This window comes from Phyllosticta citriasiana, assembly GCF_038021145.1.
Source record: "Phyllosticta citriasiana strain CBS 120426 chromosome Unknown IWZ02scaffold_16, whole genome shotgun sequence".
Taxonomy (NCBI): Eukaryota; Fungi; Ascomycota; class Dothideomycetes; order Botryosphaeriales; family Phyllostictaceae; genus Phyllosticta; species Phyllosticta citriasiana.
Window position 1 is genome coordinate 471,599 of NW_027117293.1, and position 26,880 is coordinate 498,478.

General features: G+C 54.6%; 10 protein-coding genes across 10 annotated transcripts; 7 read left to right on the forward strand and 3 right to left on the reverse strand.

Moving 5' to 3' along the window:
• Positions 1-334: 334 nt before the first annotated feature.
• On the reverse strand, positions 335-1,841 carry IWZ02DRAFT_97482 (PLC-like phosphodiesterase). Its single transcript, XM_066771484.1, has one exon. The coding sequence runs from the start codon at positions 1,574-1,576 to the stop codon at positions 509-511; it is 1,068 nt and encodes a 355-aa protein (XP_066618765.1). The 5' UTR covers positions 1,577-1,841; the 3' UTR covers positions 335-508.
• Positions 1,842-2,145: 304 nt separating this feature from the next.
• On the forward strand, positions 2,146-3,089 carry IWZ02DRAFT_462674 (uncharacterized protein). Its single transcript, XM_066768296.1, has one exon. It carries the CDS (start codon positions 2,220-2,222, stop codon positions 2,907-2,909), a length of 690 nt encoding a protein of 229 aa, XP_066618766.1. The 5' UTR covers positions 2,146-2,219; the 3' UTR covers positions 2,910-3,089.
• A 1,050-nt stretch (positions 3,090-4,139) lies between these two features.
• On the reverse strand, positions 4,140-5,503 carry IWZ02DRAFT_97506 (uncharacterized protein). Its single transcript, XM_066771486.1, has 2 exons — positions 5,367-5,503; positions 4,140-5,313 (listed from the first exon to the last, which is right to left on the reverse strand). The coding sequence occupies exon 2, from the start codon at positions 5,256-5,258 to the stop codon at positions 4,320-4,322; it is 939 nt and encodes a 312-aa protein (XP_066618767.1). The 5' UTR covers positions 5,259-5,313; positions 5,367-5,503; the 3' UTR covers positions 4,140-4,319.
• Positions 5,425-8,500, reverse strand: IWZ02DRAFT_97485 (uncharacterized protein). The gene is made up of 3 exons (XM_066771485.1): positions 7,943-8,500; positions 5,682-7,896; positions 5,425-5,632 (listed from the first exon to the last, which is right to left on the reverse strand). The coding sequence occupies exons 1-3, from the start codon at positions 8,467-8,469 to the stop codon at positions 5,591-5,593; spliced, it is 2,784 nt and encodes a 927-aa protein (XP_066618768.1). The 5' UTR covers positions 8,470-8,500; the 3' UTR covers positions 5,425-5,590.
• Positions 8,501-9,438: 938 nt separating this feature from the next.
• Positions 9,439-10,487, forward strand: IWZ02DRAFT_97532 (putative ras small monomeric GTPase). Its single transcript, XM_066771488.1, has 6 exons — positions 9,439-9,561; positions 9,613-9,639; positions 9,690-9,769; positions 9,817-9,868; positions 9,918-9,927; positions 9,986-10,487. The coding sequence occupies exons 1-6, from the start codon at positions 9,522-9,524 to the stop codon at positions 10,413-10,415; spliced, it is 639 nt and encodes a 212-aa protein (XP_066618769.1). The 5' UTR covers positions 9,439-9,521; the 3' UTR covers positions 10,416-10,487.
• A 3,574-nt stretch (positions 10,488-14,061) lies between these two features.
• On the forward strand, positions 14,062-14,780 carry IWZ02DRAFT_494221 (uncharacterized protein; the record flags this gene model as incomplete). The annotated part of the gene is made up of 2 exons (XM_066770005.1): positions 14,062-14,644; positions 14,698-14,780. The coding sequence occupies 2 exons, from the start codon at positions 14,062-14,064 to the stop codon at positions 14,778-14,780; spliced, it is 666 nt and encodes a 221-aa protein (XP_066618770.1).
• A 1,622-nt stretch (positions 14,781-16,402) lies between these two features.
• On the forward strand, positions 16,403-16,808 carry IWZ02DRAFT_385348 (uncharacterized protein; the record flags this gene model as incomplete). Its single annotated transcript, XM_066765398.1, has 2 exons — positions 16,403-16,591; positions 16,638-16,808. Coding segments are annotated over 2 exons (360 nt in total), but the record flags the coding sequence as incomplete, so codon positions are not given.
• Positions 16,809-18,114: 1,306 nt separating this feature from the next.
• Positions 18,115-19,118, forward strand: IWZ02DRAFT_97592 (uncharacterized protein). Its single transcript, XM_066771489.1, has one exon. The coding sequence runs from the start codon at positions 18,239-18,241 to the stop codon at positions 18,893-18,895; it is 657 nt and encodes a 218-aa protein (XP_066618772.1). The 5' UTR covers positions 18,115-18,238; the 3' UTR covers positions 18,896-19,118.
• On the forward strand, positions 19,022-21,405 carry IWZ02DRAFT_97528 (uncharacterized protein). Its single transcript, XM_066771487.1, has 7 exons — positions 19,022-19,454; positions 19,504-19,810; positions 19,864-19,942; positions 19,993-20,093; positions 20,142-20,395; positions 20,505-20,831; positions 21,012-21,405. Exons 1-7 carry the CDS (start codon positions 19,148-19,150, stop codon positions 21,386-21,388), a joined length of 1,752 nt encoding a protein of 583 aa, XP_066618773.1. The 5' UTR covers positions 19,022-19,147; the 3' UTR covers positions 21,389-21,405.
• Positions 21,406-24,738: 3,333 nt separating this feature from the next.
• On the forward strand, positions 24,739-26,109 carry IWZ02DRAFT_485172 (uncharacterized protein; the record flags this gene model as incomplete). Its single annotated transcript, XM_066769211.1, has 2 exons — positions 24,739-24,870; positions 24,928-26,109. Exons 1-2 carry the CDS (start codon positions 24,853-24,855, stop codon positions 26,107-26,109), a joined length of 1,200 nt encoding a protein of 399 aa, XP_066618774.1. The 5' UTR covers positions 24,739-24,852.
• Positions 26,110-26,880: the final 771 nt, after the last annotated feature.

The window sequence follows — 26,880 nt, forward strand, 5'->3', positions numbered from 1 at the left end:
TGCTTTATGCAGCTCTACTATGCCGCCATGCTATACCGCCATGCCGCCATGCCACTCACATGAGCTACACTGATTTAAAAGGAAAACAAAGCAAACCACAAGCGCCATTGCTATGCGAACAAGCAACCGGCCACACCGCGCGCGCCCTCCACCCACGCTGATGATTCGATGGTGTATACAGAGGAAGGAAGGAAGGAAGTAAGCAAGTAAATGTGATAGAAGAAATCGTGACGTCGTGAGAGAGCGGTGGCGTCGATGCGGGATGCAGGAAAAGATCAATAGGAAGAAAGGAGACGAGATGAGAAGGGGTGGATATCAGGTTGGATGGACGCGAGAGGAGAGGAGGAAAAGAGGCCAAGCAAAGCAGCTAAATCAAGACGGCGGCGCAATTAAACATGACGAGTAATGAGATATATGCGGCCCCCTATGTTTGCCTCCCTTTTGGGGTGGTGGGGTAATGTAGAACGAGATGAGATGAGACAAGAAATGTGTGCGGCATGCAAGACTACTACAACACCCACGCCGCCGTCAGCGCAACAACGGCAAGCGCCAGACTGGACACACCCACGCGGCCAACAGCGCCGCTATGGCGCGTAACCTGGTCGGTGCTGACATTGGTGCGGCCCGAGGCGTCCGAGACGCCGTTGGCGCGGTCGACGCTGGCAATGGCGGGGCCTACGTTGAAGAAGTCGACGAGCACGCCCCAAGGCTGGGAGTTGTACGTCGCGGCGCACGTCTGCATGGCGTCGCCGAGCGAGCCCGTCCCCGACAGCGCGTTTGTCGTGTTGAGCGCCGCCTTGTTGGGCGACTCGATGCCCAGGCCGTCGGTGCTGTACAGGAAGTGGTTTTGCAGGAACAGCCGGCCCGAGTCCTTGGCCTGCGTCGGCTTGTTGGCCAGAGACGTCGGCCGGTCCGGTTGGCAGGAGAAGTTGCTTGGTGATGTGTTGTCGTAGCTGTTCTCGTACAGGAAGGTGAATTCGTCGAGGAGGTAGGGCGCGTCGGTTGTGTCAGACAGCGAGGCGACGAACGTCACGAGCCGCGTGTTGTTGGAGATGAGCGAGTGCAGCGTTGGCCACTCGGTCATGGGCGTCGTCGTGTTCTCGGGTGTGTAAGCGTACGTGTTGATGCCGCTGTTACGGAACTCGCTGTTGAGGTCCGAGGCGCTGGCGCCGTCCGAGTTGACGAGAAGCAGTGTTACGACGTCGTTGCTGTTGGCATCGAGCCACTCTTTGATTGTCCGCAACCAGTCTGACAGCTTTCCGGCGTCGAGCAGCGCGCAGCTGCTGTGGCAAAGATGCCACTCTGTCGCGCCATTGTTGTCATAGTTGTGTACTTGAGCGGTAAGAAGGCGCACGCCGGCGTCGAGCTGGATTGTCGAGTTGTAGAATTGGTTTCCAGAGGTGCTGTAGCCCGTCGTCTTGTCCGAAAGGAATGGCGAGTCGTGAGCTCCAAGTACCGTTACATTGCCGTATGGTCTTGAGCAGAGCGATGGCGAGTTGTTGCAGACGGTTTGAGCCGAGGCAACAGAAGCGAGAGAAAGCAGTGCGGCTGCGCGGCCAAGATTTTTGAAATTCATTTTCGGATTGATTGGCTTGTGACTTTTGGAAAAAAGGTTGCGGCCGAGGCGGGAGCAGGGGAGCTTTTTGTTAAGCTTAACGGCAAACTGGGAAGCTGCTTGCAACAGGAGAGACGTTGGTATCAAACGACAGCGAAGGAAATAAATATATTTCTTCAGAGGCGCAGCTTGGACGAGGAAATGAGAGATGGACAAATGACAAGAGGGCCAAGCAGACGCTATATGAGGGCTGGTCAGTGAGGTTGGTGAGCAATCAGCGGCGGAAGCTTGGCCCAAGTGGAGGCTGCTTATATTTTTGTACGTAGATGCACTGCCCCATTAACGCAAGTCGCGCTCGTCGTCGTCAGCGCTTCCCGAGACGGACTGGGCGGCCTGGAAACGGCGGCCTGAGACTGCATCAGCCAAGAGGGCGGGCATTGTTCCTGCGGACGTCATTATCGAGCATGGAGTTGAGGGCGAGAAGAGCAGTGAAGCATTGTAGCACAGAGTTGCAAAGGGGAAAAGCGAGTCGCGTTGCGACGCGTCTGGTCCCGCTCCCCAGGAAAATCGTGGCCAGGGGCATCTGATGTCACTGGCTCCAGCTGGTCAATCAGTCAATTAATCCAGAATCCAGACCATCACACTTCCACATTCAACCAGCAACATGTCAGGCAAACAAGACGCCCCGCAGGCCACCACTCCCCCAATCATCCTTCACGCGCCCTACACGACAACACCGTCCACAAAACCACCCCCTTCATCAACCTCCGCCGCCCCAGCTCCCCGTCCCCGCCCCCCGTCCCCCGCCTTTCTTGCCGGCACCTGGCACGTCACACACTCAACACTTCCCATGTGGTCATCAAAACGCAACGTCACCATCACATACACGCCGCTCCCCTCAACCGACCCCATCAAGCTGGACGACCTAGTCGAATACGCGCTCGCCAACAAACCGGGCGACAAGCGCAAGTCCGTCCACGGCATCGACGCGCCCGCACAACTCGGTCACAACGACGGCGAAGGCGATGGCTGGGCCTGGGACTGGCGCGGCAAGGGCTTGCTCAAGATTGCAAGCAGCCGGTGGGAGGTACTGGGGTACGGGGACGAAGCTCAGGCTGGAGCTACAGGTGCAGGCGGACAAGACGTCAACCAATGGGTCGTGACGTACTTTGCGTCGACGCTGTTTACGCCGGCCGGCATCGACATTTACAGTCGAAGCGCTGGCGGGTTACGGCCCGAGACCGTGTCAGACATCTTGAGCGCGCTGTCGGATCTGGGCGCCCGGGATGAGGGCGACGGCAGTGGTCATGGTGTCGGGCTGATGGCGGGCAAGCTGTTTGAGATAGCTCGATAAAGACCTAACATGGCCACATTTGGTCGTCAATCCCCAGGCAGTGCAGGCAATGTAGAGCATTGTAGCATCGGGAGAAGCTGTAGACGTAAATACGTTTTACGAGATAGCCATGCGGCAGATCCACCCAGCGTGCAGGCATGCGCCACGCAGCGTGGAGAACGAACCAGCCTCACCCACTCATTATTCGCCGTTTTTTTTTTTTTTTTTTTTTGTTCTGTTGTCTCACAACCAGCCTTGCACAGATTCTCCACCCACTGCTAAAAATATAATTGTCGTCACCCTGCGTCCCGCATACATATGTACACAATCATCTGCAGTCATGCATGCAGTCAGTCCCTGCGTCTGTCTCTGAGCCTCTTCCGGCTCCGCTCCGCTCCGCCCCCCCTCGCGACAGTCAGACAAACACACCGACATTCGAGAAACAAGCCGCGTCGAGACTGTCGCGCGGGGCCGAGGGAGACGTAGGGTGTCTTGTGTCTCCATCCGCATCATGTGTTTGGCCATGTACCTCTACCTACTTTCCGCCACCGCCCCAGCCTCAACAGCTCTCCGTACCCTTCACCAAGCACCTCCAACCATGAGCATTACCACCACTCCATCTCTTCTCTCCCGTCCTGTCCAAAAACCACCGCCAAGACCCCTACAAATCCCATCCTACCATATCTTATCCTGCGCCGCGCTGCACCGCGCCGACTAACCCCAACCCCATCTCACCTACCCAGGCTACCGTACCCGCACCAAGGAAGCTTGACGGATCCACCACGCCGCATCGGCACCAAACCGCAGCTACCCACCTATCTAGCCCCTGAAACGCGACACGACACGACGCTTGCGAAAGTCAAGCTACCTACAGACTGCTTAGCGCAGCTGACATGTACCGTGTGGCTGGCTGGCTGGCTGGCTGGCTGCAGATGGATGGAAGGATGGATGAATGGATGGATGGATGGATGGTAGGTAGGTAGGTAGGTAGGTAGATAGGTGTGCGTAATGCGATGAGGTGAGATGATGGACGGGTGGGTGAGATGGGGGGCCGCGCCCGATTGGATGCATGTGTCGTGTAGCAGGCAGGACGAGTGAACGAACCGAGGAGGTCCGGGGCGGGGATGGAAGTGAAGTGATGCGGCTATTACATGAGAAACCCCAAGGAGGGAGGAAAGAGCGAGCGAGTGTTTGTTATTTGAGCTTTTGTAGCTAAGATAGTCCAAACACACCAAAAACACGCCAGAGCAGAGAAAAGAATGTAAGCAAGCGACTGAGACCAACCTAACGCTACCTAGGTACCCAGGTACCTACCTACCTACCTACCTACCTACCTACCTACCTACCTACCTACCTACCTACCTACCTACCTACCTACCTACCTACCTACCTACCTACCTACCTTGGGTATCTACCCCCTCACCCACATGCCTAAACAATCAACGCCCCGCCATTCGTCTTGACCACCTCCCCCGTGACGAACCTATCCTTCAAACACCACAAGAACGCCTCAACAACCTGCTCCACCCTCCCCACCTCCCCCGTCAGCAATCCCTCCCCCACGCTCTTCAGCACAGCCTCACGCTCACCATCATCATCAAACGTCTGCGTCCACAGCGGCGTATCGACCGCGCCAGGCGCAACAACGTTGACCCGCAGCGGCCGCAGATCCAGCGCCAGCCCACGCGCCATCCCGTACAGGCCCGCCGCGTACGCCGCGACGAGCGGCCAATTCGGCATCGGCGGCTTGTCGCCCGCGGTGCCGGACGTGAGGGTGATGCTGGAGGCGGGGGACTTGGGCAGGGCGCGGGCCGCGTGCTTGGCGACGAGCAGCGGCGCGAAGAAGCGCACGGTGCCGGCGGCGTGCGCCTTGGCCATGTCGAGGTCGTCGAGCCGGACCGTGTGCAGTGCCTCGCCGGCGGTGAAGACGACGTGGTGGAGGGGCGCGATGGACGTTGTGAAGGCGAAGAGGGACGTGATGTTTGATTCGAGCGTGCTGGGGTCGCCGAGGTCGCACGCGTGCGACGCGATGTATCGCTTGTTTGCGGCGCTGGCGTATGCTTTGCTGAGCTGCGAGACGGCTGTTGATAGCTTGGTTGCGCTGCTGCTGGAGATGGTGACGCGGGCGCCGTGCTCGAGCAGCGCTTCGGCCAGACCGAAACCGATGCCAGAGCTGCCGCCGACGACGAGGATGTGCTGGTCGACCAGCTTCGTCGTGTACTTCTTCTGGTCCGTCATGATGGATGGCGCAAGTGATGTCTGCTGACAAGTAATGTCTGATTTGTTTTTGCAATGAGATTTGGAGATTTGGAGCTGGTTTGAACAGTTCAATGGACCGAGAGCTGACTTTGTATCTGCTCCGTTGGACATTCCCGTAATGGATGTTGGTCAACGTGCAATCAGGTAGCATGTTTATTTGAGTTTCCTGTTGCGAACTTAGTAATGAATCACCATGTGCTGCGGGGCGGTCCAAGGAACCTTGTGTTCGGCGGCCATTCGACGCGGAGCAGGGATGTGTTCCCCGGACGGGAACTTGGCTGCATCGATCGGTCATTTACGTATCTTCGACATCGTCGACATTGCGAAACATTCAATTCCAAATGGGACGACTCTTTTTCATGCGTGGTATTTCTTACACGTCTCTCGGACGCCATCCAAATCTACCTGTCTCGTTTTCCTCATTTCGCCTGTATGCCATTCAATCACAAAGCCTGCCACTGCGCATTGATTTGTTTTCTGCGAACCTATGGAAAAGTTAGCGACAAATACCACGTCAAAATGATCTCAACTTGCCAATGGCGCCACGAACGCTACCGCCGCAGCCAACGCCCCCACAGTCAGCACCAATTGCGCCTTGTTAAACTCTTTCCCTAGAACATCAAACGCAGAGCTAGGCGCCACACGAGTGCCAAAAACGTCTAGGCCCAAGGCCAGCACCAAGCTCGTGCTTTCGACGAATGCCGGGCTGGTAACAACCTTTTTGACGCCCAGCACTTCCCGCTTGTGGTTCAGGTACTGACGCGGGTCAAACTCAATGACGGGCGTGTAGCGCATGAGTCCTTCAGTCAGCTCATCTGGCGTAGGATCACGACCAACGGGACGTCGAGGGTCCAGGAACTGGCGCGGAACACCGACCACCGAGTTGGATTCCGGGAGCGTTACCAGCAGCCACTTGGATGTGATGCCCTGGGTCGTCTGGGTAACGGCCATATGGGAGATGGGCTCTGGGATATGGTAGGTCTGGCTTAGTACCTTCGGCTTGGCCGCCTCTCCGAGCGCGCCAGACGAGGGTTTGACACTCGAGTAATTGGATGCAGATCCAAAGGGACCGCGGTCGTTGGGGAGGGTAGATTCGAAGAATTCAGCGACGACAAGAAGGTGACCCTTGGAAGGAACACTGGAATCTGTACGCAGGGAATAGGAATAGGTAGCCCAGTTCTCGGAAAGGGCCGCCGGGATTGGCTGCGTAGTGTCCACGCCGTCGTGGGAGGCTTCGTAGAGTACGGCGCCAGATACAGAATCAATGAGATAGACTGAGAGCGTGCCCACCGCATCGTTGGCCGCTGTGACGAACACCAGATTTGGGTTCAAGTACTTGTAGAGCACACTACGGTCTCCAAGAACTTTGCCAATCGAGGCCACAGGATCAGGCAGAGGCCGAGGAGTGACGCCAACGATGCGCTCACCCGGAAGAGGAGAAAACTTCCAGGCTTCCTCTTTTCCGGCCCAGTAGCCCTTGAGTTCACTGCCGACAACCTTGTACGAAACGTCGTTGGGGCCAGCTTGGACCGTCTCAAAGATGGACTGATCCTTGACCTCAACCAGCTCTCCGGTGGTGGCGTTGAGAAGGACCTGGCGGTTGATTTGAGGAAACAGGGCAGCAATTGTGCCATTGATGAACTTGGCATCAACTTGCTCGACTTTTTCGCCTGTGGGAAGTTTCAAGGCATCTTGATTCCAGATGATGGTGCCGGCGCTCAGCGCGACAAAGCGTCCAGTCTCGGTGACGATAACGACAGGTTTGTTGAAGCCAAAGCTGTCCCTGCGCAATTTTTCCAAGGTGTCGACAGCTTCCTCAGAACTGAACAAGCGAGTTGGAAGACTTTGGAGGTAGCCAGGAAGGCGTTCAAGATCCTTGATGTGTCTCTTGAGTCGATGAATATAGGCCCCCAGCACAGACTGGTGAGTTTCGATTTCCAGCTCGTGGGCAAGAGACTCTTCAGGTGTTAACTCGACCCAAACGGCGTCGAGTGCTCCAGCGAGAGCCTCTGGACGAGACCACACGGGATCTCCATTGCGAAGCATGTTCCAGTTTCCGTCGGCAAGTAAGACGGCAAACCTCACAGCCGAAGCAGTATTTTCTCGTAGAGCTACCTCGGAGACTGCATGTAGTGGATTGAGAGGAGCTTGCTCAGCGCGCTTCACGGGCCAGCGACCGAGAATGCCATGCGATGTCGAAGCAACTACAATGACTTGATCAGGGGTAATTCTGGTAAAGTAGACATTGGCATCAACGGTGCTCGTGGAAAATGCTCCCCTTCCTCCAAGTTTGGGCAAGCTGTAGGCTTTTGTGACCGCGCCACTCTTGACATCAGCGTGATAAACCTCGGCCCAGTGGCTTTGAGCGGTTTGGTAGTGGACGAGGAAGTGCGGGAAAGAATTGATGCGATGCGGCGCATGCAGGATGACCTGCTCAATTTCTTCCGAAATTGGATTATCAATGGCAAAAGAGGCGGTACTCTTGGAGCCAATGACATTGACCTTGAGCGTCTTGTAAGCCTTGTCAGTCCATACCAGAAGCGGCGAAGCAGTATTGGCGCCAACGAAGAGGATGTTTTCTACGGAAGAAATGTCGCTGTCCGAGGCAAGAGAATATTGGTCAAGCTTTTTGCCGGTAAGGGGGTCGATTGACGTGACTTTAATCTTTAAGCCGCCGAGCATCGAGGAAGACAAAGAGATTGAGTAAATGGCTGTCGCCGAGGTCGAGACTTGATAGGGAGTGTCACCGCTACATGGGGGTCAGCGGCGCATTTGTGATGATGCAATTTATTTACCTCGTGTCTTCAAACTCCCACTTTACAGTTCCCGATTGGCCGTCGAGCCTCTTGACCGTTGGAGTGTTGCCGCCACACAAAACAATTGGGTCTTTGGCAGCGTTTAAAGCATCAGGGAGCTCCAGAACTTCGAGGTCTTTTACATCGTTGAAGTCGACGCTCCAGACCAAACGACCGTCTGTGGCATCCCAAGCAGCGACGCGACCGTCCAGTGCGCTGACTACCGTGTCCTGGTCCTCACCGGCCCTCAGAAAGCCCGCTGAATCAGTGGCGCTTGTGGAAAGATTTTGGCGCCACACGAGAGCTCCATCGCGGGGGTTGATGGCGCCGAGGATGAGCTTGTCGGAGATGGTGTAGAGCAGCGAAGCTTTGGAGTCGGCGCGCGGTTGGTGGAAGAAGGTGGCTTGTTGCTGCGGGGCGCCTAGCAGGGAGTAGTGGTAGTCGACGTGGTATGCATCATCGGCGAAGACGGCGAGAGCAGAGGGGACCAGCGTGGCCGTCAATGCCAGCAGCGAGGGGAGCAGCATGGTTCACCGGTGGAGCTCGACATGGCAGAAGGGCGGCGATGGGAGATGACGCGGAACGCGGAGCTCAGAGCGGTGAGATACGGCAGTATGGCAGATGCCAAGAGGCGAGCTTCGAGGCATTAAGGCATCAAGGCATCAAGGCATCAAGGCATCAAGGCACCAAGGCAAACATCACTGCAGCAATGACCACCTACTCGGATGAGAATAGGCGAAACGTCACTAATAGGTACGTTTTTTCGTGATTGCAGGAAGCCGTCGTCCATGCTTTAGACCCCTTGGACGAAAGAGAGATGAGGCGTCGCAAAACAGGCCAAACGACGCCCACGTCTTTTGCTGTCAACAGGGACCGACCATGGTGTTTGTATCGTGCAGCGCTGGGCCAGGGCTGATCCGGAGCGTTGGACACTTGGACTAAGGTACCTTAGACGGGTGGATCGCGGCGGGATCGACGACATGTTTGTCTGTCACGGCTCTCTCCTGGGACTATTCTTCCAGTCTGGTGCGTTACATTGCCCGTCGCCTATCACGCCCCTACCGGAAGGGCAGCTGTCAAGCTCAGGTCCCGCGAAATTATCTCGACCACTTGGACTGCTTGACTTGCCTTTTAACCATGCCCCTCGTCCCTTTGCACATCCTCCATCTCCATTCCCGCCCATCGCTCCGCCATCCTTTGGTTTGCCCCCCCCCCCCCCCCCCCCCCCCCCTGCAACATGGCCGCCTGCTGGCCGTCATGGCTAACAGCTTCCTAGTGATCCCTGGTTCTGCTTGCGTCGTCCCTCTGCTCCGCATCCAGACAGCTCCCGTCCGCGCCACCCTCCTGCACGTCAGCGCGCCCTTGTCCACAACCTTCTCTTCCCTCCTCCCGCCGGCGCGAGGCTGTGTCTAAACACCTTTCGGTTCCCGTCCGCCAGAAACGCGCCTCGGCTTCCGTCGCGTGGCGTGTCCCCTTGCGCTATCACTCGTCGCGCCGCCCATCTTGAGCCATTGAAGCGCCTAAACATTGCAATCGCCCGAGTCCGCCTCCTCCGTTCCTAATTCTTCGACGCAGAGCCATGTCACAACGGGAATACCACATTGTTGTCTTGGGATCCGGTAGGACTCGTGCGTCGATGGCCGTTTGCCTGAGCTGACGTTGGTTTCAAGGCGGCGTTGGAAAGAGCTGTCTGACAGGTACGCTCGCTTGCGGTTACTGGCGAATCGACTTGCTCACCCTTGGCCAGCGCAGTTTGTCCAGAATGTCTGGATAGAATCCTACGACCCGACCATAGAAGATTCGTATCGCAAAGCGATTGATGTCGACGTGCGTATTGTGGCCAGGCTCTGTCGGCAGATCTGACAATGTCGCAGGGTCGGTCTGTAGTTCTCGAAATCCTCGACACTGCAGGGACCGAGCAATTCAGTAAGATTTTCCTCCCACCCTTGCATCATGTTTCGCTAACCTGGGACAGCTGCCATGAGGTAAATATCATGTCGACGCCGCCGATCTCTGCGCGCAACGCCGCTGATTCACCACAAGAGAATTGTACATGAAGACTGGCCAAGGATTTTTATTGGTATTTAGCATCACCTCGATGACATCTCTCCACGAACTCGCCGAATTACGCGACCAAATTATTCGAATAAAAGACGACGAACGCGTTCCTATAGTGCTCGTGGGCAACAAGTCGGATCTCGAAGAAGATCGCGCCGTGACGCGATCACGCGCGTTTGCCGTCAGCCAGGCGTGGGGAAACTGTCCGTACTACGAGACGTCGGCAAGACGGCGAGCCAATGTCGACGAAGTCTTTATTGATCTTTGCCGGCAAATAATACGCAAAGATATGGAGCGCAGCCGAGCGCACGACGCCAGTATGGCTGCAAGTCGGAAGCAGCTGGAAGCACGACGCGGATCTACAGGCCCCGGCAAAAGGCGAAATCGCCGCGATCACAGATGCACAATTTTGTAAAGCTTCGGGCAATTTTCTTGTCTTTGATGTGCAGATCACGTTTTCCTCTACGCGTCGCCGGCCAAATCTTGGGCGCAACAATTACTCCGTTTCCCTCGACAGATATTGGGGATAGACACACGACATAGAAGGAGCAGCTCACGGCTATAGCAGGAACCACGACAGGGCTGTTTCTGATTTGTACCGCCAGAATCTTGTACTGTATGTTTTGGGGGTGGTTTGTGCCTCGAAGCAAATGGTAATTTCTATTAAGCTTGTGTTTGTTGAACTCTCATGGCGCTTAGGTTTTGAGTGCAGATCCAAGGTTGCACGACGAAGGAGCCTCATGGACTGGTTGCGGCGGGATCCCAGCCGTTGCGATGGTCATCCTGGTCCAGATCACCTGTCTCGGAGCAGCTACTCGAGCCAATACGAGAGCGAGTCAGATTGTAATTACTCGTCTTGGGCGTCTTATCGAACAGGCTCCTGGTCGTTTTGCATGAACCCGACCTCTGGCGTCGCCACCGGCTGAATGTCGGCAGGGTCTGCCGTTCTAGACGACAATCTTCCATCCCCTGATCGTTACGGGCAGGTCAAAGATGGAGCTTCGACAGGGCAGCGCAGCAGTCGAGCACGAACAAAAGAAAAAACCGGACGCCTCGGGTTCCACAAGATTGGACTCCATATTGGGATCAGACCACCTGCACAGCGTTGGCATGGTGTGATGACCCAGACGTCTCCAATCTTGCACCAAAGCAGCATCTTGACCCGCGGGCTCCCCCCGAGGCTTGTCTTGGCCCATTGCGCGGCCACCATTGTCTCCCAAGTTCTGGTTCCCGATTCGAGGCCTTCCATAAGAACTGCTACACGGCATGCATTGACCGGACGTTGAAGTGTCTAGAATTCCGTGTTGAGAGGGCACCGGACGATGTTGGCTGTGGGTGGACGGCGAAACCCGGCGCGCTGTGCTACCCCGGCATTTCCTATCAACCGCGTCCCGATGCCCTGGGAAAAGAGCGGCGTCGCGGCGCGCGCGCACGCGTGGGTATGACCAAGGCCACGGACATGGAAGGCGAACCACCCACCACCCGCTTACCCAGCAAGCCGGCCTGGCCACCTACCTACCGCAACCAAGGCCGTGAGCCATGGACGCGGCCTAAGCTCAGCAGCACGCGCAACTCGTGGGAGCAGAAATAGAGACGTCGTGACGATGAGCATCTCGGCTGGCCCTCCCCATGGTGCCTGGTCCCAGGCGATTGGCATGGCTGCTGCTTGGTTGACCTGTTGTTGGCCCCGTCATTTGCGCACGCTCTCCACTGCTGCTGAGGCCGAGATCGACGCCTGTCTATCACTTGTTCAATCAAAGACGCAGCAACTTTAGACGACCTTTTCGACGCCCGTCTGTCTGTTCATCCGTCCGTCCATCCATCCAACCGCCCGGTTTGAATTTGGTCGCGGCCGTCCCTCCACCTGCCTTGAGTACCTCGCCTCCTCAGCATCCCACCCCGTACCTTTGCGGGGGTTCGTGCACAGAGACTCGTCTGCGCACACACCACCACCACCAGCCGCGGCCGGTCGGGCAACAAAGCAGTCGAATAGAGAGCAGCCAATCAAACGGCGCTACTCACCTCTACGCCGCGAAGCAAGTGTACGCTGCCCTGCCACCCACCCACCAACCCACGAGGCGTAGGTAAGCGAGACTCGAATCGAGGCTGTTGTAATTGCGACAGACGCATGCTGGCTTAATATGAGTGACGCGCCTGTGGACCAGGGAGGAGGAACCGGCGAAGAAAAACTGCGCATTTGGTGGCTGCCCGTTGTTCGTTTTCGATAGTCTGCCCCGTGGCTGCTGCGGTTATTTGGGATGGACGTGCGTTGGACGTCTCCGCGAGACGGGTGGCTGGCTGGCCAAGGCGTCTTGCTTCATGGCAGAGCGAAGTTAGAAGGGTCGGTGCGGAAAGCAGGCCATGTAGAGAGAGGATGGTGCGTGGGAGCAGAGGAGCTGAGCACCCGGTCAGTGGGAGTGAGATAGGTACATTCGCTGCCCGCCCACGCGCGGTCGATCTTTTGATGCCGCCGGTTCCTGCATTAGCTCGACGAAATCCCTACCACCTCTTGCCTGCTTGCTCGCGTTTGCCTCCTCATGCTTCACCATCCACACTTTTGAGCCTCATCCTCCGTCCTCGCCGCCTCAAACGCCACTATCCAACTCCTGACTGCATCACGCTGCCCGCCACGCCCAATCCGTCGCCTCATTCTCGCCTCGTCTCGTCTCGCACCGCACCCGTACCGCACCGCACCGCACCGCGCCGGCCGCGCCGCTCCGTGCCGCACCGGTGCTGCCCCCTGCCGACACACCACACGCACGGTATAATCCATCTTTTGTCTTCTTTCTTCGACGAAATGCCCTCTCTCTCCCCCATGCATGGATACTCATGCAAATCCGATTCCGAATCTTCGGGTTGGTTGATCAGTTGAAGAATTTCCCTTCGCCGCATGGATGGATGCTCGTTTTCGCCTGCCCGTTTTTCATCAGCTGTTCTGACCCTGGCCCACTATGCTCTGTCTCTTGGTTTGCCCCTGCTGCTCGTGCGCGTCCCGGGGCGGTGGTAAATGGCCGGTAGACGTGTATGGTGGCAGGTGGGTAGATCGTTCATCTGGATAGGTACAGGTAACGTCATTGCCTCTTGTGCAAGAACCTGTCTTGAAAGAATGGAATCTGAGGAGCCGGCAAACGCGACGTGACTGCCAAATGAAGCATTCAAATATCACCGGCTTTTTTCTGTGCCTAAGTAGCTGAGTGCAATGCGTGGGGCTGGTCTTGCTGAAGAGCTAGGTACCTACAGCAAGACAGCGAGCGACGTGCGGAGCTAACCCGATGCGGCAGTTTTGACAACGTCAAGTGTTTCCAGAAGCGAGTTGACTGGCTGGCTGGCTGGCTGGCTGGCACATGGAAGCGTATGAGGGGAGAGAGATAGAGGCAATCGTCAAGTCCCTTCTCATGTCCAACAGAAGGTCTCATGATCCGGCTGACAGCGGCTTTATCATCGATGAGGACGGAGCTCTCCGCAAGCATCTGTATGGTCAACAACTGCAGGTTGACGCAATAAACCGGATAGTTTGAAGCCAAAAAAAAAACACAGCTCTCTCCAACCCCCTGGCTTCTTCCCCACCAAACAGCGTCCATTGCCAACACGAGACATCCATCCACCTCACACAGTGGTGGGAGATGGCCATTCACCATCACAATGGCCACCCAAACATCCATCCCCGACCCCAATCCCCATTTCTATACACACTACACAACTGCGCCCCCGCTCGACGCCGACGGCGTCCCCAAATACACCGATTCCGTCTTCGCCGAGCTCCTCACTGAAGCCTGTCGTCTCCAAATCCTCAAAGAAATAGCACAACACGAGCCGTTAGCCGGCGACGCCGGCGACCGCACGCACATCGACTATAGGGACATGAATGCTCCTCCGTACACTTTCTCATCGTTATGTCCTCATTTTGTTCGGACGATTCGTTTGGGCACTCATTCCATTTTGCGCTTTCAAGCAGTTTCCACAAGCTCTGCCTTCTCAGTCAGTATAAGTAGCGCCATGCTGCGACGCGTGTGCCTTGTGCGACTCCACTGCATCCATCCACTTTTGCAACCCCGTCCATCATGGCCAGCGAAATACCAGCAGATCTCTCCCACCTTTACGAGACCCGCGGTGCCGACCGTGACGAAGCCGGATACGGGGTGTACAACACCAACGAGCTCAACCTCCTGCTCACCGAAGCGTACCGTCTCCTTTCCATCTACGAGCTGCTCAAAACATCTCGGCCAGCAGACTTGACACTCGATTTCGCGGACCTCGCGCCACTGCACTTTTTCGTCAAGCACTACGACCCCGAAGGCCTGTTCCTTCGCATCAAGCTTGCCAACGCGTCTTTCTCTGTGTTGGATGAGTTCCTCGAGCACGACGCGTTGCTGTTGAAGAAAGGCCAGCGATTCGTCGACGGTACGTTCAAATGCTGGGCGTGGGATCATTGGAGTGATGGGCAGAAGCTGCCGCTGGACGCTCTCCAGGCTATTGCTCGGGAAAGACGACTGATTGAGCGCCGGATGTTTTTTGCTGCTGAGTTGGGCTCGCTTGGGGAAAGCGACAAGACGTCTGAAGGCAGTAGTCCTCCTAGGGCCGAGCGTCTTCGATCCTGGGGACCAGGGTCGGAAGGGGGGAGTAACAAGACGTCAGAAGGTAGTGGTAAGGCCACCGCAGAGCATCTGAGGCTTGGGAGTTGTCTAATGCTGGAGTAGGATCGGCCGGGGGACAAGACCAGACATTCGATAGCACCGGTACCACCATTGCTGACTTCTTTGGATCCTGGAAGCTCAAATAGTCTGAAATGGAATCGGTAAGGGGACGCGACGAGACTTCCAAGGAAAATCACGACGACATCGTCGCGCGCTTAGACGCCCTTGGTAACATCGTGTCCGCCATCCGGAATGAAGTCCTTAGCGGCAGCAAAGTCAATCCAGAGCATGTCGTTCGTGACATTGGGTATTTTGACCCTTCTCGTTCTGGATTCAGTCCTTTGAAAGTCGATTGGAGCAAAAATGTGTTGTCGTTTGACACACACTCGAGTTTCCTCCATTCAGTGCCTTACGCGGTCAATGTCCATGGCGAAAAAGCCGTATTTAGCTGCCTCCACTGGTGTTTTCAAGGCGATTTGGCGATGGCGTGGGCCTCTCTTGGTTGGGAACAGAAGATGAAGATGAGAAGTGAAGAAATTGAAGGATGGAGAATTTTCTTGGAGGAGATGTGCGAGAAAATAAGCTCCGAGTACTAGAGCAGGTGCTGCGTCGAAAGCTACACCCGCCTTACCCGTCTGGTGTCAGTTTGTAGAGCTTGGAAGGTTTCTTTTCCTTGGTGACACCTTGTCACGATTCTTTCACTCCGCAAATCGCAGCTTAGAAATCCACAAAAATTGATTCTGCCCTGCACCACCTCTTCCTAGCCCTATTTGGTGATTGCTGACAATTGACGAGCTCCAGTCCACGACTGACTGACTGCCGCGAACGAGTGGTCGTGGAAAAGACGTGAGAATGCGATAGAGAATGCGAACTCTCGTTTTCGCACAACGCCAACGCTTGCCCGACGCGAGACGCATTTGGGAGTTGACAGCGCGGTATCAGTGAACAGTCGGGACTATGTAGAGACGGAATCCAAGCGCATTGTCGCGGGGTGGACGAGAAGACTTTCCGCAGGCCGGGAAAGTAAGTGGTTTGAAATCATGTGAAAATCTGGGTTATGAAGCTACGGCCTTGGGCGGAACAGAGGGGTCCTTATGGTGGAGGTGAGAAGTCTTCCACTGTCGTAGCTTGAAGAACGGCGCCTTGTTTCTCCTTCCGCGACTTCACTATTTGCCAGGCAACTGGGCCAAACCAAACATCAACACCATGTTCTCCTCGCCGCTGGCAGGGATAGTCCTACCGCGATGTCGCTTCTGTCTCCAGAACGTCACGATCCCGTCCCTGCCGAACTACCCGCGAACACAGGTGATGCAGGCGGAAAGACATTTCCAAGCCAGATGTATGGCAACGGAAGCCCTTCCGCCCCGACAAACTAAACAGTCGATGCCATGAGAGAAATTGCTCAAAGCCAGGGCCGTTTTGCCGTTTTGTGGAATTGCGCGTTACTAATGTTCCAGGACGAAGTTGAGTTGTTCGTGTGGCTCTGCTCCGGAGCATGAGGCTTGCAAGCTGGCGAATTTATTTGAGCTTTCCTCCTGGCAAGTGAGTTTCGAATGGTCGAGCTCACAGCCCCACTTAATTGACCTCGATCGCATCGCTCTGTCAGCACAGATTCGTCGTCCAACATGTCGTTCACAGCCTTGGCCGAGCAGATTCTCGTCGAGGCGAAGAAGCTCGATGAGCATGTGGCAGCCGGACGAAAGATTCCCGATTTGGAGACCGTGTCTGGTGTTCCCCAGGGACAGTCGAAACCGCAGGGAAAGAGACTCCACCAGAGCTGGAGAGCCGTGTCTCGTACCAGGCACAAGAAATTTTTACAGAGCAAAAGGTTAAGGGCGCGGGTGTCTACTTCTTCAGCAAGACATTTCATGACTGGTCCGACGAATACTGCATCCAGATCCGGCGCAACTTAGTCCCAGCGATGAATGAAGGGTCTAGGGTTGTGATCAATGAGTGGGTGATTCCTGAGCAAGCGAAAGCAGAGTTTGCGCAACGCTTCAAAGGGTGTATTCCTTTCACCACTCTCGCTCATGGAGAAGCTGACTGATGCCACTTTGAGATTCACCGACTTCACGATGCTCTGCGCTCACAACGGAAAGGAGAGGACGAAGGAGGAGTGGAAGCAGTTGTTGAAAGCTGCGGACGAGAGGTTTGGACCTGTCGAATTCGCGTAATGGCCCTGGACTGTACTCGTACACATTTCTGCGGTGTGGAAGCCTGTCTGAATCTGAAAGAACTAGGCCCAGAAGTCCTAATGAAAGATTTCTCAACGGCCCTAGGGGTGTTTGGCGGAGATAACCCTGTCGATCGAGGAGAAGCGGAGCCTTTGTGCTAGTTGCGGGTGGTATACTGCGCCTGTCCTTCTGGGAATCAGCTAGGAAGTACTGTGTTCTACTATGGATATTCGAGAGGAGCTTTGGTCGCACGTCTTGAATGCCGAAGCGTTGTTAAAGAGCACTTGGCTTTTTCTGTCCTTGGGCCGCAGTGGGCGCGGAAAGGAACGAGACCTCTGAGGAGCAGTCGTCTGACATCACAACTGCAATTGGGCAGCTGTTATCCATCACTGCAGTCAAGTAGAGCCAGGGCGTGCCATTTTTCTCACCCAATTTGCTCCCCATCATCCAGCCATCCTTCACGAGCGAGTCAGGTCAAAGCGCAGGGCACGGTGGCACACCTCCGCGTCACCAGGGAGCACCGGATTTCTGTTCCCGACCTCAAAGCTGTTGTGGAAAATATTACCGAAAATCGAAACAAGGCCGGGCACTGTTGGTCCCCTCCATGGAACGGCCGATCCAGGAAGCGCTGCGAAAACTGGACTGTTGCCGTCGCACGTCGCATACGTTTGCAAGGCGTCATTTCTGGTGCGTCACCCCATGGGCGCGTCGGAAATCGTTGGAGGTGGAGGCCGGGGGTGTTCGTGGAGTTGCCTCCATTTTGAGGCAAAAGCCCTGGGAATCACCGGGCGACCACCTTCTAGGAGAGGGATGGCAGGTGGCCCAAGCGCGGGCGTCTGGCTCTTGGCCGTGAGAGCGGCGAAGTCGTCGAGTGCTTCTCATTCCATGGTGTGATGTTGGCGAGAGGTGAGTCTCTGAAAGACGCTGACGGTTTCCAATTTCTCGACAACAGCGTGGTCCGCGCTGCTGCTGAGCGACAGTGGGACCACAAATTCCCCGCTGGTCGATGCAGATTTTGCTTCCCCACGGAGAGCGCCCAGGTCACGTGAGTGTGGAGGGCATTCGACTGCATCAACACCAGAAAACCCAAGGACAGTTCTCAATGGATCAGCCAGATCGCCCAGAGATGACGGTTCGACCATTTTTATGGCACGGGACTGTGTCTTGCGGCCACGAGGCATCCCTGGACCGTTCCGGGATGGACAAGCTTCCAGAAGCACCGCGCCCAGGCTAAGTGGCTGCGGAAAGCATGCTTGGCGATCGTCTTGTGCGCGGGTAAGGCTGATTTCATGAGTTTGTGCTGGCAAAACCTCTCGTTTCGTCCATTACTGCTGTCCGGATAAATCCCAAAGACATCGTGAGCACGCTTAAAGTCATCCCAGAAAGTAATCGCGCGAGAGAAAGTGCGGGGGCCCGGAGGAAGTGTGGAAATGGGATGGGGGGCACCCGCGATTCGCGAAAAAATGTGCCACGGGGTCGGCCAACTCCACTCTGCTGCGCGCATTTTGCCCCGGCCTCAAGTGGGGCTTGGGGTTGGGGCGAGGCCTCTCAGTTTCGACTTTTGCTTGGTCAATTTGCTCCCGGCCCTTTTCACCTTGAAATTTGTTCCAGCGTCGCTCAGAGATACATTTGCGAGGTGTTTGGCGTGGGAACTGTTGGCCAAGTGTTTCCACAACGCTTCGCTCCCTTGGCATGTCGATCAGTACATTCGCAACATTTCCCAAGAAGGGCTGGCTGGTCGGTGTGAGCCAGTCCTTGACGGTGGCGGCATGGTCGGGTACGATTCAGCAACGAACCGAAATGTTCCTGTCGGGCAGCGGTCATGCGCGTCGTTACCGGTGCAGATACCGAGAATGTTCAACACCCCTCCACACATCTGGCAGGCCACCACCGCGCCGCATGGTACCCTCGCGCCCATTGCTTCTCAAACTTTGAGAGAAAGTCAGAAGCTCTTTCGCGCTGTGCCGTCATTGGCGTCGCAGTGGGACGCTAGCGTCAGCACAGATTCAGTGTTGACAAACGCGGGCAAGCCTCGACATGAGGAGTGCAAGGTCCTCATGTCAGTCTTCCCTTCTCTCCGGAGCTAATCCCAGTCTCGACAACCCAGAAGCCGGGGCACTGTGCAAATCAATCGGCCCGGGGCCTTTATCGGGCTTCTCCAGTATACCAAAGTCAGCCGTGTAGCGGGGCAATCGTGTGTCACCTGGATTTTTTGCGTCAGTATAAGGCGTCACCCCGTCCGCCAGGAAACAAGGGATCTTTCCACCGCCATTGAGTCTTCTCTTTTGATACCCGGGCAGCACTAGACTGCCTCCCTTTTCCACGACCTCGATTCTATCATGGCCGACCTGAAGAGCTCCGACAAGGTCCTGGAGACTGATCCCGACGCCGCACATGTCGAAAAAAGTGTCGCGACCAAGGACGCGCTGGTTGAGGATGCTGTACGCACTGACAGCGTCCCGCGCGTCGCCGATGAAAAAGCCGCGCTGGACATGGCAAAGAATGGCAGCTGGGAAGTCGACGCTTTGATCAATCAGTTGGAAGAAGAACACAAAGCCGAAGGGTACAGAAAGGGAATGTTTGACATTGAATTCAAAAACCCGAAATACTTCACCTGGCTTTTGGTCTCCTTCGCGTCGATGGGAGGTCTGTTGCCTCCTGCTACTTCATCAGCCATGATCTGACCCTGTTGTAGGTTTACTGAGCGGTCTTGACCAATCCTTGATTTCCGGCGCAAACCTGTTCCTGCCCAAAGACCTGGGGCTTAACGACTCGCAAAACTCTCTCGTCAACGCCGGAATGCCTCTTGGTGCCGTCGCAGGCGCTCTCCTCCTGTCTCCCTCGAATGAGTGGTTTGGTCGTCGCTGGTCCATTATCATCTCTTGCATATTTTACACAATCGGTGGCGCTCTCGAAGCTGGCTCAATGAACTTCGGAATGATTGTGGCCTCCCGTTTGATTCTCGGCGTTGGAGTTGGCTTGGAAGGCGGCACAGTACCTGTGTAAGGAACATGAGACAACCTCTCGTCGTGGTTCGAGCCGCTGACTTTCGCAGATACGTCGCAGAGACTGTGGAGCGTCGTCTCAGAGGTAACCTGGTCAGCTTGTACCAGCTCAACATTGCTTTGGGCGAGGTAAGTTGCAACTTCCTCCACAGGCCGATCCTCGGTTGACACCGCGCTAGGTTCTTGGCTACGTTGTGGCTGCCATCTTCCTCAAGGTCCCAGGCAACTGGAGATACATCCTTGGATCCTCTTTGGTCTTTTCCACAATCATGCTTATTGGGTACGCCGTGGCGCGAGCTTTTGCGGGATATGACTGACCACTTCGCAGTATGCTGTACATGCCCGAGTCCCCACGGTTCCTCATGCACAAGGGTAAGACCCTTGAGGCCTACAAGGTGTGGAAGCGTATCCGTGGCGTCGAATCATCGGACAGTCGTGAGGAGTTCTTCGTCATGAAGGCTTCTCAAGAAGAAGAAGACGCAGAGATCGCTACCGGTGCCAGCAACCGTCGGTTCCCATGGCTCGACTTCTTCACCGTTCCTCGTGCCAGGCGCGCGCTTATCTATGCCAATATTATGATCAGTAAGTGCGGACCGAGAGCTTGCCGTTTCCGATGCGCCAAACCCCGGAAACTCGACACCCTCCTTTTTGTTACCACCACAAGTCAAAACGAATGCTGACTCGACTCTAGTGCTTGGACAATTGACCGGAATCAACGCAATAATGTACTTCATGTCGGTTCTCATGTCCCAAATCGGATTCGACGATATCCAGGCCAACTACATGTCACTGGTCGGTGGCGGCTCTCTTCTTCTTGGAACAATCCCAGCAGTCTTCTACATGGAACGGGCGGGTCGCAGATTCTGGGCCATTGCAATGCTTCCGGGATTTTTCATCGGTCTCATCCTAGTCGGCGTCAGTTACGAGATGAAGACGGTAGTCGGGCAACAGGGCATGTACCTGACCGGTATTATCATCTACCAGGCCTTCTTTGGCAGCTACGCTTGTTTGACTTGGGGTAAGTTGCCGCTCGCGAGCTCCCGCGCAAGGTTCCCGGACCTTGACCATCACCACCACCACCACTTCATTGACCACAAACACGACCACAAGCTTTCCTAAACACCCCAACCCTCTTCTCCGGCTCTTTCTCTTTCATTTTACAAGCACTTATAACAGTAACTGACCTGTCTTGCGATAGTGGTGCCCTCCGAAGTCTATCCCACCTACCTGCGCTCCTACGGCATGACCACATCCGACGCCCTCCTCTTCCTCTGCTCTTTCATCGTGACCTATAACTTCACTGCCATGATGAATGCGATGACGAGAATCGGATTGACATTGGGATTCTACGGCGGCATCGCCGTAATCGGTTGGGTGTATCAAATTTTCTTCATGCCAGAAACAAAGGACAAAACGCTCGAGGAGATCGACATCATCTTCCAGAAGCCGACGCGCGAGATCGTGGCTGAGAACTGGGCCAACGTCAAGCAGACTACTGCTGATCTGCTGGCTTTCAGATGGGGCAAGGTCTTTACGTTCAAGAGCCCGAGGCAGAACATGGGCGACGAGGAGTGAACACACAGAGCAGCGGAGCACTGTTTGCTGGAGTCATAGGTGCTGGGGCTGAAGAATCACTTCTGTAATGATCGAAGATTTATTTAATTTCATTTCACCTTTGGATTTCCAAAAGATGGCAGCAGAACTCGTGGAAGGTGTACTAAGGTCCCCAAAAACTATGTACGCGCACATGTAAAACGCAGGTGACGGCAAGGGGAGACTCCAGCCGGGGCGCTGCATGGCATCTGAAGTGGAGGGAGGCATCATTGCGAAGCGAGGTGGCATCCAAAGAGGTCCAATGCTACGTTCGAAGTTGCAATTGCCCCTTTCAGACAGTCTTCGGCCGAAAAGGGTAATTTGGAAAGCGAGGTTTTCTTCAAACGTCTGGGGCATCGCTCTGGATCATCTTCCACCGCTCGCTGAGGGCTTTTGTACTGAGTCTTCTTCCAGTGATGATGGCATGGCAAGGGACCCGGATAACACGGCATAGGTAGGACGGGATAGGAGGCGATGCCATGCCATGCCATGGTCAGGTCCAAGGGCAAAGGGGCTGCCATGTCATGGCATCCACATTGTCCAGACGTTTGAAGTTAGCTCGCACTTCCTCTTTTGGCCACCGTCAGGATAGCATCGCGGCCCCTGAAAGCAAATGGTGACCTTTAGGCTCTAAGGTACCTGGACAGCTCGGCTCCCCCAGGGATGATGATCAATGGCCATCCCTCAGACGTTCGAAGTTATTTGAATCTGCCACATTACTCCTTTCGGCCTGGGCTAGTTGACCAAAAGCGGTAACAAAGCAAATTTGCGTGTCTTCAAACGTCTAGGTCATGATCGTGGATGGCAGGCATGACTTCTATGCTTGGACTGCGTCCGCAGACGGTATGGGCAGATGGCATGGATTTTCAAGACGTTTAATGTTTCTCTGTTAGACCGGTTGCCTGTTAGAGACGTCAGTGAGGCGGAATACGGCTAAACGTCTATAGCATACCATGGCATATCTTTTAGCCATGCGTATAGAGTAGGCGAGAAGGACATGCTATGCGGTGAGGAGCGGTGAGGTGCATCACTATCTAAGAAATGACTAGTGGGCTGGAATCCCGTTCTTAATTACTATGAGTAGGATTGAGGCAAAAAAGGAGGTGATGGTATATGTATTTCGATCTCGACTAGCTTAAGTGAAGAAGATTCCCTACTCTAATGCGTCCGACTTCTAATTTTATGCCTTCTCGACGAGGCCTTCGACAGTGGCCTTTTTCGGCTTCCTCCATTACTTCGTCATTCCGAATTCTCTCACTTCTTGGTCAGCTTCCTCTTCTTAATGACCTTACCTTCTCCTTCTTAAGACCGTGCTCATCCTTGACCAGCAGTCCCTTCTTACTCAGCTTCTCCTTTCGTTTCTGCTCGTGCCACCCCTCTACCGCCTTCTCGGTAGCATTTAAACGAATAATGAACTGAAGATATTCATGTTCCTCGCAAATAGGATCATGTCCCCAGAACATCTCATCATCGAGCTCGTCCAAAACGGTGCGGATTTAGGCAATCCTCTGCTGTATTGGCAAAGTTAGTGATGTACCGAAAGATGAGAATCGAGCTCCATACATGACCCATCGCTCAAAATCTGAACTGCCTATCTTGACGTGTTTACTGAGAGAGTAGATGCGGAAACTTTGGTTAGTACGGTTCCACGCTGCGCCATGCGGCGAGAGTTGCCTTTGGCTGCAGAAATGGAGCTTCCTCGACCTCAGTTGGTTCCGGCAACGGAGTCTCCCAAGCCTCAGCCTTCTTCAGCTTCGTCGCTATCAAAGTTAGAGTGGCTCTCTTCCTCCACATCGCTCTCTTCGTGCTCCTCCTCGTCCCGCTCATCCTGCTTTTTGGGCTGAATGGGGGCTGTGCTTGTATTTTTCTTCTTTTGAACTTTCGCGACTGCCCCTCCATCTGCAGGATGGTCTTCATCCACAAGTTGGCCTCTACCCGTAGGTTGCCCTTCATCCGCGGACTGACCTTCATCCTCATGTTGACCTCTGTCTGCAGCTTCGCCTTATTTGCTGCTGCCGTTATGGTAATGGCATTCGGTCGCATCATCGCAAATAGAAACAACTTCGTTAAACGAAACGTCCTTGAAGTCGAGATCCATGGTCTGAGATGGTTTAGAGACGTCTAGGTGTGCTGAGCGGGATGAGTTTTGGAGAAAGGACGCGCGACAGAGAGTATGAAGTCAAGTCTGCGAGCGCTTCATGAGATTGTGGGTGGAAACCAGTCACTGTTAGTTGGCGGTTTAGTTTTTGTCACAGACGTCGAAGCTCGAAGAACTTTAGAGGAGGTGGAGTCGAATTCGATTCTTGTAGATTCTGGCAAAACAAAATCTTTTCAAGCAGGCTTCATTTCTTTAGATTTTACGTGGACAAGTCAGCTATCTGCTTATTGGCAGATCACTATCATAGTGTTGTGTTGACGGTATCCAAAGATAACGCGCCGGTTACATCATCCTCCGCGAGCCTTCTTCGGGTCCATTACAGCAGCCTTTATGGCCTTTACCATGTTGAGCATGGCCACAGCGTCACCTGCTTCATCCATTTTGTAGCGGAGCTCTGGGTACCTGGTGTCCCAGAGGTGGTCCCGTTTGGCTGCGGCGACCACACTGTCTTCAGTTTTCTCCATTTCTCGATGTCCAACTCACTATGGGAACTGTCTTCCAAAGCCTTTGCCTTGCGGTCTTGGAGCTCAGTGGACTTTGCTTTCAGGGCCTCATAATTCTTGACCTTTTGCTGCAACTTTGTTTCAGGAGCAAAAACCTTTGAACAACGTTAGTTATTGATTGGAATTTTCATCGGGATATTGATCCTACTTCGGCCTCATCATGGTATAGGTATATCTGGGTTCCCTGGTCTTCAAGTGGCTTCTGCTTAGTGGGCGTGCGAGCCCGTAGCGACGGCGACTTATCCTCCTATGTCGAGATTGTTAGAAATTGGGCTAATTGCAATACGGATTATGGACGGACCTCTGATCCATTCGAGTCAGAATCAATGTCAACGATGTTACCTAAGCTTAGGAGCGGCATTTTTGAGTCGCTGGGGGTGTGATGGTTAGTGATGTTGAACGGAGTAATAAACTTACGAGATGGTGGGCAACAAAAGAAGTTGTGGACCGTGTAGCCAACTCTCGGAAAAACAAATGGAAGGTAGATACGCAAAAGGAAGTCAAAGTTGCACTACAAGCCGGAGAAAAATGAGTCTGTCAATCACTTTGCCTTGCACCAGACCCTCATAACTGCTCCATGATTCTAGGCCTCCGGTAAAACCTCGTGGCTTCTCTTACTCAGAAGCCCACGGTATCGCACCAGTTCGACCTGTCCATTCACCCGGACTCCGACTCTGCAGCGTTGACGGCTTTTCAACTTCTGCGGCTCTACCTCTGATTATCTTCATCTTCTGATTCCACAATACTCCTATCATGAAACGTTTCATCGTCGGCGTGCATTCACCATGGCAACAAGCTCTCAGGTATGGAACACTCCAGCGTCGCGCCTTGCTCTAAGTTCCTTGGACTAATCGGCCCAGATAAGTAACCCTCTGATCTTCGTTGATACGGCATCAGGGAACGAATACTGCACAACGGGAAAACGCGTGCTGTTGGCGAGAGACAAGACGACAGACAGAGAGGCGTGGTATGGCCGGCTTGGTCGAGCGAGGAACAGCGTGCGCAGTATTGTCTATGATCATCCATCCAAGGGCAACGAGCGCCCATCCATCTTGGATGATATCCTTCTGACCACGTACTTCGAAAGTAGGGTGATGAAGACGAGCGAGGACTGGAGGACCAAGGCCCTATACCCTTTGGCGCTCCAGCTTCATAGCGAGAAATATGGAGAAGGCCCTGGTGAGAACCCACTCGAGACCCTCAACCAAGCAAGTGGACGTGTCTCCAAAAACATGCTTCCCGCCGTCAAAACTTCGTTTGAACAGGAAGGCGGCCGCTTCATGTCTGACGAGCAACTCCGATACATCTGCAAAGAGCTCGAGTTGAGCTTGCACTACAAGCGCACTCCTTCTTTCTGGGCCTGGCTGAGAGGTCCGAAAGAAAAGAGCATCGTTGAGAGCAGCAGAGGCAGGAAGATACTGGGATCGCTTTCGGGAGTTGGTGGTGTTAGGAAGAAGCGCCACATTTCCAGTACCGAGACTCCAACTCTGAATCCGACCCCGAATCCACCGACGCTTCCTCGTCCATGGGAGGTCGATCCCCAATCCATGCTGCAACACTGCATCGACGACATCATGAAACAGTTGCAAGTTGAACGCAGGGTCTTCTATAATCGAACCGGACTTTTCGGAATGGACAGGCGGAGCTGGATTTGCAGGAAGATATGCCTCGACAAGCTCAAAACAGAGCTCGCAACAATCGTTGAGCAGAAAGACAACGTCCTCCACCCGATCATGTCGAAGAGGCTCAACTACCTGACAGACAACGAGAAGCGAAGTTGGGACACTCAGTCGCGTGAGGATCGCAAGATCGCGATCCGAGACCTATGGATCGTCATCAGCATGGCCAACATGGAGACAGAGGCCGGTACATGGGGCCAGATGCGTCGCCAGGAAGCCTTGAAGAAGTTCGCCGGCTACCTCCTGCGCCGACACCCCGAGCAGCTGAGAAAGTTGGAGGAATGTCTCGACAACTACGAAGGAGCGTTGAAGGACTGGGAGGGCAGATTGCCGCCTCCTTTCCAGCTCACGCACGAGTCTTGAGCTGCTGTTTTGCACGCGCGGCGTGGCAGCGCGATACCATGGAAAGATGCAGATGTTGATTACAGCTCCCCAGGCGCAAGTGGATTGGCGAACGACTGCTCCATGGGCGCGGCTGTAATGGCGGACGATCGCTCCTTAGAAGAGGTCTCACATCTCTCTGTGGCCACTGTGGTCGGTTGGTCTTCTTCATTTGACATTCTCTTGCTTGGAACAACGGCTTTCCGCTTAACTCAGTCGAGCATAATTGGGATACAATGGAAACTTCCGGAGATATCTACTTCAACGTGCCAACCTACGTGAAGGGTGTTGACATCTCGACAAAAAAGGGGCAGACAAGCACTGAAACAGAGAGCAAACAAAGAGAAAGAAAGCACAATGGAACAAACATTCGGAAGGAACATGGAGGTAAATAATGTCCGGGGTGCCAGACACCTCGACGTAGAGCGCAAGGTGCAGTGCCGGAGAAACCGATACTCTGTGCGTTTGGCTGCAGTGGTGGACGAAGGCTCCGTAGACGCGACGATGGGTAGCAGGCAGCTGTTCCCTAGACGTATAGTAGTAGTCAATAACTGATCCCTAGCCTCATACGTAGCAGTGGTTGAACGCTCCCTAAAGGCAGCATCAGTGCCAAGTATGGTGGTTCCTTTGGGCACGCACTGTGGTGCGGGCATCAAAGATGACGAGACATCAGACAACCAGCACCAGCAACACCTTGAAACGCAGACGCTTTCCATGTTCCAGTCTGAATCACAGCATCTTCGGGGCCCGTGG